This window comes from Ylistrum balloti, unplaced genomic scaffold (genome assembly GCF_031769215.1).
Source record: "Ylistrum balloti isolate Yb309-2 unplaced genomic scaffold, AGI_CSIRO_Ybal_v1 Utg369834, whole genome shotgun sequence".
NCBI lineage: Eukaryota > Metazoa > Mollusca > Bivalvia > Pectinida > Pectinidae > Ylistrum > Ylistrum balloti.
Window position 1 is genome coordinate 24,889 of NW_026781995.1, and position 14,479 is coordinate 39,367.

Below are 14,479 nucleotides of genomic sequence, written 5' to 3' on the forward strand. Positions count from 1 at the left end.
AAAACCAGGTTTCAACCAGACATTTTGGTTTTTGCTTTTTCGTAAAATTACGACAGCATTTGGTAGAGTTATGCCCCTTTCTGTAGATATTCTGTATGGAATATTGTCAAGTAGATCTAATAATGTACTGAGGCAATATTTCTCAAGCTTGGCATGTTACATCCCTATGATGTATAGTAGTGCCCGTTTCACTTTTCATCTAAACTTTATCAAATGCTACAGTTAATTAAAGGTGTTCCTTAACTGTTACCATGGAAACACTTCGGATTGGTTGAAACTTAAGATATTATTTGATTTAGTTGAAAATTGGTATAAAAGGATTTAGGTGGATGATAAATACAATGATAACATTTTCGAAAAAAAATGTTTCCATTTGGTTGCTATGGTGACCATTAAAGGCCTCTTGGAGGAATCTTGTTGGGACAACCCCGCCAAAACTATTGTTGATTTGGGAGCGGGGGTATTAGTCGCCGCCATCCTGGCGACACTTCTAGTTATCGCTGTTTCTACAAAAGATAATTGTTCAAATTTCTTATCATTAATAGCAAAAACAGAGGAGAGAAAAGAAGGGAAAATATTCAACGTTCAAAGAACAAATAAAGATCAAACAATGGTTGTCGCCAATATTTCTAAGGAATCTCTTGTTTGTTTTTGTTTATGATTGTGAACTACACTGGAGCGTCCGTACGAGAAAACAGAAATAGACAGAGGATGAAATTGTAAAACATATAGAACATCAGGTTAACGATATCTTCATCGAGTATGATGGTAAGATCTTCCAGTAGATATTGACATACATATGGGAACAAAATATTCCTCTTTCTTGACAGATTTTCCCCTATACGAGGCTGACTTTATCGAAGAACTTTTCGAGTCCTTCAATTTTGTTTCCATTGATGACGTCTTGTCTTTAAATGACACAAATATTATTGGCCTTGTCAATCGTATATATCACAAGAATTGGAAATCAGGGACATGACAGACTTTTACATCAGCCGTTTATCTCGATCTCTTCCAACAACGTAACCAACACGGACAACATTCTGCAAAGCTGTGTGCTCTCAATTAAAGTATTGTGAATTTTCCATTTTTGGAGAGCAATCTTCCCCGATCTATTTTATTTCCATGTCGCATTTGATTCGATACTCAAGAACTTCTCAACATGATTTTCTTGCAAGATGTCGATAACTAAGACACCAACTCACAACACAGAATTTTGATAGATGCAGCTTGATGAAGCTTTAGAAGAAACAATAAGGTTGTTATAATAAACATACCGGGACATATTCGTTTTCCTTTTGCGATATGAAGTTGGAAGTGTTTGATGCGTAAAAGATGCCTGGTAGTTTATCGGTGTTCTCATTTGACAACGTGGAATTAGTTTGCCGGGTGATTTCCTTTTGTGATATGAAACACGATACACATTTTGAGAACGTTACATGGATCGGCCTAGATTTATATGGTGGGTGTTGGTGTGCTCAATTAAAGGTTAAAAACAACCAACAACAACACAAGTTTAATGTAACAGTTATAAAAAAACATGGTATATTGATGTCGAAAGGAGTTTGAAACATCTATACATGGAAAAATAAATCATTTATATAAACAAACGGGGTAGTTGCAAAGAGGAAACTTTGCTCGATCATTATTGCATCTACAAGGAAATAAGTAGGTGACACAATTCAGCCGAGAGAGTCCTACAATTGACAGTACCAGGCAATTGAAACTGTGGAGAGACACACGAACATAAACAACAAAATCCCCGACCAGTTGATCGTTTTGTTATCTGTAATGGCGGTGTCTCGTTTTTGGTATATCCGTCTGGCCTTCACACCGTCCACCTCCAAAGTCTGTATCAACAGGAATGAAAACAAACATGAAAATACGATCCTACATGTAGATGTAATAAAAAAATAATATGAATACTAACTGATTTGTTTGGGAATATAAAATTAAAACGTAAAATTGTAAAAAGACGGGCACCTGTGGGACATGATTACAAACCTATCGTCCCATTTGGTAGTAAAAAAGGGTGACAATTACACATCTTTAGTCCCGCTCAGTGCGGTAAAGGCGAGGCACTTTTACATATGGAATATGAGAGTTGTTTTGTTTCTTGAAAGGTACACAGTACAATAAATAAAATATTTCGAGATGTCAAAATTACACCATATGAGAAACACCTGTTCCTGCTTTAAGAGGGGTTATTATGAGATGTGAAGCGATAATGTTCACTAGCATTAATCAGTTCTGAAACATTTTGGTTGATGAAATAAGTTCGCTTATCTACTGACCCTTCTATACAATAGGTGTTAAATACTATCTTTGTCACACAGCTATCTAGGTTCTGTACAATAGGTGTTATATACGATCTTTGTCACATAGCTATCTAGGTTCTGTACAATAGGTGTTATATACGATCTTTGTCACACAGCTATCTAGGTTCTTTACAATATGTGTTATATACGATCTTTGTCACACAGCTATCTAGGTTCTGTACAATAGGTGTTATATACTATCTTTGTCACACAGCTGTCTAGGTTCTGTACAATAGGTGTTATATACGATCTTTGTCACATAGCTATCTAGGTTCTGTACAATAGGTGTTAAATACTATCTTTGTCACACAGCTATCTAGGTTCTATACAATAGGTGTTAGATACGATCTTTGTCACATAGCTATCTAGGTTCTGTACAATAGGTGTTATATACGATCTTTGTCACATAGCTATCTAGGTCCTGTACAATAGGTGTTAAATACTATCTTTGTCACACAGCTATCTAGGTTCTGTACAATAGGTGTTAAATACGATCTTTGTCACACAGCTATCTAGGTTCTGTACAATGGGTGTTAGATACGATCTTTGTCACACAGCTAATGGGGCGTGGTTCTATGGATCAGTTGGGGTAGAGTCGTTGATTATCACGCCGGAGACCTGGGTTCAGGGTATTCGATTGAAAAGTGTTTTTTCTCTTTTGTTTCACACAAAAAAATGCTTTGGTGGCGTTCATTTAAAAGCGCGTGTATTTATAAGTTGGCAAACACTAAAACAAAGCTAGCGTGTAAATAGGAGTACAAACCATAATCATAGTCTGGTCGTCAAATTCCCGCGTAATCTTGGCGAAGGGAGGGTCTAACTGATGTAACACAAGTTTTCCATTCTCCATGACGACGGAGGTCTGTCGGAATAAAATCAACCAATCATTCGGAGAACGATAGTGAGTAAAAGGGGACATAACAATTCATAGTGAAAGTCATCCTCGATACTCCAGGAGTTACGAGGATACTCCAGGAGTTACGAATACTACATCCTCGATACTCCAGGGGTTACGATCACTACATCCTCGATACTCCGGAGGTTATCGTGAGTATCGTGAATGTATAGTTATCGAAACCCCTGGAGTATCGAGGATGTAGTGATCGTAACCCCTGGAGTATCGAGAACGTAGTGATCGTAATCTCCGGAGTATCGAGGATGTAGTGATCGTAACCCCAGGAGTATTGAGGATGTAGTTATCGTAACCCCTGGAGTATCGTGAATGTATAGTTATCGTAACCTCCGGAGTATCGAGGATGTACAAAGTGAAAGTGATCGTAACCCCAGGAGTATCGACGATGTAGTGATCGTAACCTCTTGAGTATCGAGGATGTAGTGATCGTAACCCCTGGAGTATCGAGAATGTAGTGATCGTAACCCCTGGAGTATCGAGGATGTAGTGATCGTAACCCATGGAGTATCGAGGATGGACAATGATATAACTACTGCATAAAAGGAGAAATGAAAAGCCGGGGAAGGCTTTGCGGAAATAAGGTATTTGACAGTAATACAACAGAACAAGCAGTAACAGACCGTCCTCTGCGTAATGTATGAGTTAATGTGTTTAACTTCTTCAATCACGAACTATAACAACGAACACTTTTCATTCCACGCGGATTTTAAGTATTAGATGAACTCACGCGAATATTGCGTCCGTCATACGTCAACCACGTGCATTCCTTTCCCTCGGTAAACTGCACGTCTGTCTCTCGGAGGAGCGAAGAGGTCAATATAGACCAGTGCCCGCTGGCGACACGAATTTTCTGGCAGGGACAAATTAGTGAGCTGAGCAATCTCTTTACCCACGACACACCTATAACAATTGAAGATACATTTGTTAATGATTATGCATTCAACAAAACCAGTATATAAACGGTTTTATATACCGAACATATGGAGGGCTGTTATTGTATCGAAGTTGGTGATGATTGTGATTCTGTTTAGATATACTCATAATATAAGTAAGTAGTTTGTGAAATTCTATACGTGATTACTCCTATTTAGATATCCAGCTTGGTGTATGCTTTTCCTTGACTGAAATATAGCGTTGTCGTTCCGAAATAACCTATATCTTCTACTTGAAATTATCTTCTTTACATGTAGATATGGTGCAAGGTCTTCCAACAAATGATGTCCAATCCGTGGGAACAAACTGCTCCTCTAATGATTGACTTGACCTTGTTTTGTTCGTGATTGACCTTGTTTTGTTCGTGATTGACCTTGTTTTGTTCGTGATTGACTTGACCTTGTTTTGTTCGTGATTGACCTTGTTTTGTTCGTGATTAACCTTGTTTTGTTCGTGATTGACCTTGTTTTGTTCGTGATTTACCTTGTTTTGTTCGTGATTGACCTTGTTTTGTTCGTAATTGACCTTGTTTTGTTCGTGATTGACCTTGTTTTGTTCGTGATTGACCTTGTTTTGTTCGTGATTGACCTTGTTTTGTTCGTGATTGACCTTGTTTTGTTCGTGATTGACCTTGTTTTGTTCGTGATTAACCTTGTTTTGTTCGTGATTGACCTTGTTTTGTTCGTGATTGACCTTGTTTTGTTCGTGATTGACCTTGTTTTGTTCGTAATTGACCTTGTTTTGTTCGTGATTGACCTTGTTTTGTTCGTGATTGACCTTGTTTTGTTCGTGATTGACCTTGTTTTGTTCGTGATTGACCTTGTTTTGTTCGTGATTGACCTTGTTTTGTTCGTGATTGACTTTGTTTCGTTCGTGATTGACCTTGTTTTGTTCGTGATTGACTTTGTTTCGTTCGTGATTGACCTTGTTTTGTTCGTGATTGACTTTGTTTTGTTCGTGATTGACCTTGTTTTGTTCGTGATTGACCTTGTTTTGTTCGTGATTGACTTGACCTTGTTTTGTTCGTGATTGACCTTGTTTCGTTCGTGATTGACCTTGTTTTGTTCGTGATTGACTTTGTTTCGTTCGTGATTGACCTTGTTTTGTTCGTGATTGACCTTGTTTTGTTCGTGATTGACCTTGTTTTGTTCGTGATTGACTTTGTTTTGTTCGTGATTGACCTTGTTTTGTTCGTGATTGACTTGACCTTGTTTTGTTCGTGATTGACCTTGTTTCGTTCGTGATTGACCTTGTTTTGTTCGTGATTGACTTTGTTTCGTTCGTGATTGACCTTGTTTTGTTCGTGATTGACTTTGTTTTGTTCGTGATTGACCTTGTTTTGTTCGTGATTGACCTTGTTTTGTTCGTGATTGACTTTGTTTCGTTCGTGATTGACCTTGTTTTGTTCGTGATTGACCTTGTTTTGTTCGTGATTGACCTTGTTTTGTTCGTGATTGACTTTGTTTCGTTCGTGATTGACCTTGTTTTGTTCGTGATTGACCTTGTTTTGTTCGTGATTGACCTTGTTTTGTTCGTGATTGACTTGACCTTGTTTTGTTCGTGATTGACTTTGTTTTGTTCGTGATTGACCTTGTTTTGATCGTGATTGACCTTGTTTTGATCGTGATTGACCTTGTTTTGTTCGTGATTGACCTTGTTTTGATCGTGATTGACCTTGTTTTGTTCGTGATTGACCGTGTTTTGTCGTGATTGACTTGATCTTGTTTATTTTGTTTTTTGTTTGGATTAAGATTACATTAACATGTCAATGATATGTTGTTCTAGTAATACAACAGACTTTGTTATCACCAACGTATAACTAAGTAGTGTCTGATACATGGAATTTATAGAATAACCTTTATCTTTTGTAAAAGAAATCCTTCGGATTTCCATGTACAAAGTTGCACTCTTTTTGAACGTTATACGAGTAAGCGTTGAACGGTTGTGATATGGCCTTATTGATCGCTAGGATCACAGGGACTTGGTACGAACCCACTGTCAATATGTTTTACTGCAACAAAGTTTTTAAATACAGTGTCTGGTATGTCGTTTTCGGCTTGGCATAATTTATTATGTACTGTTATTTTACGGTAATGCATGTATATGTTATTGTTTGATTGTAACACGCTCTCGTCACCAATAAGTACATCAATGACAGCCGAAATCGCAATAGCAACGGTTGTGGCGGTATATAGTACCTATGACTTTGTCTACACATAATGTCGTTTGGTGTTGTCATGTCTCGTACAGTGTATAAACTCCATATTAGCATCACGATGGTCATTTACTTGAACAAAAACCGCCATCTTTCCTTTTTGGTCGCGGTAGTTTATGCCGTACCTGGGTCGGCCCGGCATTTAAAGGATTATATTGAATAATTTCTTTCCCGAGAACGAAAAAATAAAATAAATTTCGCATTTGATATAAAAAAAAAGAAACAATATAGATAAAATTACCAATATAAACAGGGATGTTAATCATACGTCCCTGATATCAACAATTCATTCATTCAAAGTGCCCATTTATTAAACATTGAAAACACCATTTTGATGTGTATATGCTATTTCTACAAGGTACGAGAAAGACCATCCTGCAGGTGTCCATTGAATTACCTGTAACAGTATAGTAAGTTACCTGTAACAGTACAGTAAGTTACCTGTAACAGTCCGGTAAGTTACCTGCAACAGTACAGTATGTTACCTGTAACAGTCCGGTAAGTTACCTGCAACAGTACAGTAAGTTACCTGTAACAGGACAGTAAGTTACCTGTAACAGTCCGGTAAGTTACCTGCAACAGTACAGTAAGTTACCTGTAACAGGACAGTAAGTTACCTGTAACAACAGTACAGTCAGTTACCTGTAACAGGACAGTAAGTTACCTGTAACAGTCCGGTAAGTTACCTGTAACAGTACAGTCAGTTACCTGTAACAGGACAGTAAGTTACCTGTAACAGTCCGGTAAGTTACCTGTAACAGTACAGTATGTTACCTGTAACAGTACAGTAAGTTACCTGTAACAGGACAGTATGTTACCTGTAACAGTCCGGTAAGTTACCTGCAACAGTACAGTAAGTTACCTGTAACAGGACAGTAAGTTACCTGTAACAACAGTACAGTCAGTTACCTGTAACAGGACAGTAAGTTACCTGTAACAGTCCGGTAAGTTACCTGTAACAGTACAGTATGTTACCTGTAACAGGACAGTAAGTTACCTGTAACAGTCCGGTAAGTTACCTGTAACAGTACAGTAAGTTACCTGTAACAGGACAGTAAGTTACCTGTAACAACAGTACAGTCAGTTACCTGTAACAGTCCAGTAAGTTACCTGTAACAGTCCGGTAAGTTACCTGTAACAGTACAGTATGTTACCTGTAACAGTCCGGTAAGTTACCTGCAACAGTACAGTAAGTTACCTGTAACAGGACAGTAAGTTACCTGTAACAACAGTACAGTCAGTTACCTGTAACAGTCCAGTAAGTTACCTGTAACAGTCCGGTAAGTTACCTGTAACAGTACAGTAAGTTACCTGTAACAGTCCGGTAAGTTACCTGTAACAGTACAGTAACAGTACAGTAAGTTACCTGTAACAGTACAGTAAGTTACTTTTAACAGACAGACAATTTCTTTATTTCCTCCATGCAGAGATCACATATCATGTCCTATTATACAATTAATTAACACGTTTCATTTTAATAAAATTATAAATGGAATTAAGTGGTAATATATTAAACAATCATTACTGCAAATGTTGACGTCATCAGATATCTAAGAGATGTCAGTTCGCAAGAAGAATGTTTAATTCACAAAGCATGTGTTCTACACATCGTGCGACTCCAGCAATGCAATCCTCCCATTCATCGTCTTCCATCTCTACTATCCCTCTGCTCCCTAGTAGAAACAAATACTGATCATCTTCATCTAACAAATCAAATTTGACATAATTGTTTACTGTTATCGTATTTACAATATGGTCAAGAAGCATATCTCTACTACTGAATAAGGCTGGGCATTGGATAAGAAGATGCTGTGTAGTGTTTGCTGTTGATTTTTGACATAGTTTACAAATTACACACTCTGTCACTGTCCTATAAGAGCTTAACAAGCTCAGCAATTGCCCATGTCAGCTTTGGAAACTTTAAGCTAAGCTTCCACAGAGGATTCGCGCCTATATGAGGATATATACGTCTATAATGTTCCAGAAGCACACTGTTATAACACATATTCCACCACTGACTGAAAAAATACTTTTCGGTAACGTTCTTGATAAAACGCTTCCATTGCCCCGCGCTGCATTTCAGTGAAGAAAATACAAATTCCATAAAGAATGAATGTATACCAAATTTTAGCATTGTCTCCGATACATCTGTGATAAAACTAGCTTTGTGGGATGTGTATTGTCCAAACACGAAGCTACGTAATCGAACAATAAATAAGGTTTTCCAAATTAACTCACAGCTAGCATTATTCCAGAAAAATAGTTTGCATTTTTTAACCTCACACTAAACATCTGTTTGCCCAAGAGCCCTTGTAGTTATTGCTGATGACGATGTCTTTTCGAAACCCTGACATTTCCTCGCAGCGTATTATTGCGTACGTTCTAATTCTACCATTGATGACGTGACTGGTGCTGCCCACAGTTCACATCCGTGCAGCATAACTGGTAGAATAACTGAGTTGATAATTCTTAGACTACGTAGTGGGTTGATGCCATTCTGGTGCATCCCAATATCTATAAGGCTATTAACAATTGCACGCCCCTTTCCGCACGAATTTACGATATGCTTGTCGGGTTTAAGGTTGGAACATAATGTTATTCCCGCGTATACTTTTGATGTGTCCCAGAATATTGGAGTATTTCCTAAACAACACTGAACCCCTGGTTCCTTTGGAAGACGTTTCCGACAGGTAAACAGCATCAATGATGACTTTAATGAATTGTAGTTGAGTCTCCAAGTTTTTGCATAATCATGTACAATGTCTAACTGCAATTGTAGATTCCGGATTGAAGCTGCCAATAGTAAGGTATCGTCTGCTAAGAAAACACAAGGGATATGTAGATTTTGAATGCTAAGTCCAAGAGCGCTTACCTCTAACTTAGTTGCTAAGTTATTAATCATGACGAGGAATAGCCATGCAGACTGAGTCCTTCCCTGACCGACCCCTTGTTCAACAGGGTACTCCTCGCTCTTTTGTCCATTGTATAATACACAAGCTGTCACTCCATGAAACTAATCTTTTAGTCCTCCAGAATTTTCCGTTAAAGCCTAATTTGTATACCTTGTACAGCAGTCCCTGTATCCAGACGCTGTTAAAGGCTTTTGCATTGTCAAGAAACGCTGCAAAAACTTTAGAGTTATGTTCCAGATAATGACATATCGACTACTTTACAGTAAAAGTGGCTGTTATACTGCCACATTGAGGCCGGAATCCTTGTTGAAATTTGTGCAGAAATTTAATTTTTGAACGACGCTTCACTATTCGTCTTTACAGAATCTTCTCAAGAAGCTTTTGCAGTGCTGATGTTAAAGTAATTCTCTGTAATTATTCATGTCCAGTCGATCTTTTTTCCCTCCTTTGAATAGTGTTATAACAATTCTCTTTTTAAAATGCCTTGGGTAAACCTCCAGATCAAAAATAGCTTTGAAGAGCATAACTACCACGTTTTTATAACACAATCCCTCCATGACGGATATGTTCTATAACAATGTTGTCGTGTCCACCTGCTTTTCCATTTTTCATATCTCTGATCGCTTTATCCAACTCATCCACTTCTACGCTATTCATGCAAACCGTATTCTGATTAGCGAAACGTTGCTCATACATTCCATCGATGCTGCGTTCGACCTCGTCTTTGAGTATGGCATCAAAGCGATGTTTTATCCCCGGCTTTGCTAAATCTTCATAGTGTTCTTTCCATGCTTTCCTGTTGGAAATTCCCGATTTGCTCTTTTGTTCACACTGTTAGAGTTAAAGGAGTGTCCTGTTGTATCCAGTAAGCACGATATCACCGCATAGTAGCATGGAGATCCTTAACATTGCTGTAGTTCCAGTAGGGCTTAAGGAATGGACGATATCGCTTGAGTGTCAACGAAGCATTCGCAGCCTCACGAATTGCTGCCTCAGTATATTGTAATAATGATTCCAGCTGTTCAGCATTCATTCTAGATCTCTTGTAATCAAGCATTCTTCCCAGTGTCTCATTTAGCCTGGTCACGTATACCATCTTCTCTTCGTCGGTTGCCTTTCTCCAATTAAGTGCTCGTGACATTTTAGATTGTTGGTGAAGGGAAAACAATATATCATCAGAAATTGTAACTGGCACATGATCTGATACATTAAGGAAGTGGTCATCATGTATCACAAGATCTCACCAAATCACGCTTACTGCTTTCGACGAGAATATGACCAATAAGAGAATGATTCAGACCATCGTTGGACACAAACGTAAAGTCACCACCTTTAGACCATTCTTGTGAGTTAGCTGATACGAGTTGCTACTCATCAATAAAAGTTTCCAGTAAAGTGCCTCTTTCGTTAGCGTGCATATGATTTTTAATACCAAACTTCTTTGAAATGTGTCCATTTAGGTCACCGAGTATGATAATCTCCCCTTGCTCATGATATCGGTCGAACAAATCGGAAAGACATTCGAGGGTGTATTTGTATTCGCAAATTGGACGATTTGTAGATGGTAGGAGAACTCCGATCACATATAAATATGATTTATCTTGAAGTTGCACGGATACACCAATTACTCGATCTCTGCCCTCACTTAAAAGTGGTGACACCATCAGATGGTTCTTCCAGAGAATTGCTACACCTCCACAGCCACGATGTTGTAATCTTTGCTCAATATCTTGCACCATGCGATCATCAGACCCACAAAATGCCTTTTAATTGACATCGATACTCGCTAAGAAGCTTAACTGTTCTGGGGGTAACCAATGTTCAGTTATAACAGCTAAGTCTATATCCTTTAAAACCTCTGACAGAAGAGGTGTCGCATACATAACGCCTCCTGTATTCCAGGTTAGAAGATTCACAAACAGAACGAGAAGTAGCGAATAGCACGGGCGTATGAAGTAATTGTTTACCTCCATGATGAGCGTTTATTTGCGAATCTTTCCTTCGTGTGATCCTCCCATTAGCGGATGAGAACATTCTCCGGCCAGAAATCAGGATCTGTTGCTAGAGCAAAATGTTGCTCGAGTATATCGAGTTTTGCCGTGTAGGTCAGATTTTTTGGATTATCCCAATATTTCAGGATACACCTCTGCTGGCTGCATAGGAGACAACGGAACTGATTACGTCCTCCTGTGGTGCGTTAGCAGTAATTCTTATACAATAGGATATTTTATGAACGCAGCATTGAATAGCCTCTGACATAATCATTCCTTTTTACTTTTGGTTTACGTATAACGCCACGAAATTCGTTACGCGATTCCGCCGTTCCAACACCAAGTTGTTGTTTAGTGTTATAGCCATGAAAAGTTACTTGTCGCTTAGCCATGTGTGTATCACATTGTGCCATGTCTGTATCACATTGTGCCATGTCTTTTACAGTTACTGACATCACACTTCTGGAGTCCTTACTATTTTGCTTTTCCTCGTTTCTAACTACATTGTCAAATGTCACAAATTTAGTGCGTACAAACAGCTAGATGGAATTGCTGCTACACCGCCGACGTCCTCAGCCGAGGCCATCCTTTCGACCCCTTACTCGGTACACTCTCGGGATGGGGGGTCCACAGTGGTGTTCAGTCACTGCGCGTCGGTGGTGGGTGTCCAGCTACTCTTGTCCCTCTTCATCCAAACCCAACAGGATGCCCTCTCTGCTGCCTGGGTGAGCCGCTGCACAACTATTTTGTGATACGGAGCTACTGTTGACATCGCCTCCATGTACGGTTATAACGCTTGTATCATCCTCATCAATAACGCATTCTTCGTCATTATTGGTGTGGCGAGTACCTGATGATACCTTAAGCGAGCATAATGTACCGCGTATGAAAGTGGACTACTTGCTATAGCCTGATCAATAGACTGATTCATACTATTCTCTTCTCTGTTGAAGTAAGCGTGCTTCCAATAACTAGATTGTTTTGTCCTTCGCTATAACCCTTTCTTTGAACTCTTTAACCTCTAATCGTAACTCACGTAATTCCTCTGTGTGCTTCTTAGTTAGGAAATGTTGCTGCTCTAGAATATCTTCTCTCACCAACAATAAGTACGAGTAAGTCAGCACTTACTCCTTCCAGTTCTATTTGTCTCTGCTTTTCCCTTCCGATTTCACTTGACTTCGCTCACGTGTGACTTGCGCTAGCTGTACTTCCATTACCTATTGTGGCTGTATCATGGAAGAAGTCTTTTATTGTTTCATTGCTACCGTTTGTAAGAGTCACGTCGCATATGGATTGTGAGCGGTCCATGTAACACAAAACAATTTTAGGGTCTGCCAGACTAGCTTGTCTTGTTTCTTTTAATACACAATATATTAGTGTATATTATGTCAATTTTTATGTTTTGCTATGTTAACATATATGTAAATTACACACTGATAGTGTCTTAACTTCAGCATTTAGTGATCCTGTGTGAGATAAAAGAATCCATTTTAATCTGTTTCTTTAAATATTATATCTAGGTCTAAACTAACTGTGATATGTTGATTTTGATCTCGTTATGTACATAGTATTTATATAACTGCACTGTGATATTGTTAATCTTATACCTATGTTTGTCGCAAGAATAGCACTACAGTGCTAATGTGTATCCTGTTTGTAATATGAAAATAAAACTTCTTGACTCTTGACTCTTGTCTAGTCCGCCAGCGATTTCGTTCAAAATGACAATCTCAGGTAGGCGCAATAGAGCGTGACCCGTGCGTTACCGGAGTTTCTCATCACAGCTAAATGCCTATAACCAATGATTATATATATATCGTATATATCGTATGCTACAACGGTCAATTCCAATTCCAAACAAACCTTTCAGCTGAATAAAGTATATCAGAGTACATCAAAGTCTACCTTTTCACAGCCACTTCAATCCATGAACAAATCCTCACTACCTCGCTCAGTCACAACACTGCCCAGTCAAGTAAACCACACATATTTCAGACTCTATCACGGAACACCGATTACGCGATCTACCTGTGTTCACGCCATCTTGTCTGACAATTTCTCTGTCTTCTCCTTCATTTATGTAATTAATTAAAAACATTGTTTATAAGTCAGAATAAAGTTACAGTATGTTGTATTTACTCACCCATGTATTTACAATACTGTCCGAAGTTTTCCGATCGGATAAGTTTCCATGTTCCTTTTGCAAAGTGGTCCGTTCCCTCCATGAATGAAATGTCCTGTCCTGTTCTAGCAGCAGTAAGTAGTGTGTGAAGCCTCATCGAAATCTTTATGTTTATAAACTGAATAAGGGGCTTTAGTAACGGTATCCCGTACGGGCAATCACATACTGTACAAGGTAAAGGATGTACATGACGCCGATGTGTGCTGTGTGATAATGGGTTAGTGTGTATGTATATACTTGACTTCCCTTCAGTGCAACAAGATGGAAGATGGGGGTATTATCTGTTAAACAACTTTTCTGACCGGTTGCTTTGAATAAAATTTGGTGTATTGTTTTATATCAATATTCTAGAATTTGGCCGTTAATGGTCAAGAGAAACATTTGCCAACGTGACAGGTCTTCAATAGATCTTCGTTTCCGGCCTAACTTCACCTGTTTTATTGGAACCAATAAATTTGTGTTGTTTTATATTAGTGCGACATCAGTTCAATCTTGGTCAAACTCTGTCAATCTTTGCCAGAGCTACGAGACTTTTAGTAAAAACATCAGGTCTCCCACGTCGTTTGGCTGACACAAGTACATACTATAGGCGCATTTTGCTGTCCTTGACATGAAGAGTGTGTCCCATAGTCTCCTTATCAATAAGTAGCATTTACTTATTTAGTACACGCATTCCTAAAGTGTTTCTTATCACTCAGTTGTACCACATCTGTTCACCAACATCATCAATTATTGCAAAAATGAAGTTGAGCTGAATCTGCTAGCCTCGGATTTGCTTAATCTTCTTGAATGACTTCCCCACGTGACATATTGTTTCTCAAACATATCTTGTTAATTTTAGAAAATGACTTTTGGTCCTTCGTTTATAGTGTAAACAACTGCAAGCTACACTTTCCTACATACTACTTATCACATTCCGCTTTAGATCGGTCCGTGTGTCCGTCCACCAGCCAACAATATCTATCACATTGACAGGTTCTCATTTAAAGATGACCACAATTGAAGCCTAAATGTA

General features: G+C 38.6%; 1 protein-coding gene across 1 annotated transcript; it reads right to left on the reverse strand.

Moving 5' to 3' along the window:
• Positions 1–1,580: 1,580 nt before the first annotated feature.
• Positions 1,581–13,550, reverse strand: LOC132545259 (sodium/calcium exchanger regulatory protein 1-like). The gene is made up of 4 exons (XM_060208933.1): positions 13,426–13,550; positions 3,959–4,131; positions 3,082–3,180; positions 1,581–1,850 (listed from the first exon to the last, which is right to left on the reverse strand). The coding sequence occupies exons 1-4, from the start codon at positions 13,505–13,507 to the stop codon at positions 1,698–1,700; spliced, it is 507 nt and encodes a 168-aa protein (XP_060064916.1). The 5' UTR covers positions 13,508–13,550; the 3' UTR covers positions 1,581–1,697.
• Positions 13,551–14,479: the final 929 nt, after the last annotated feature.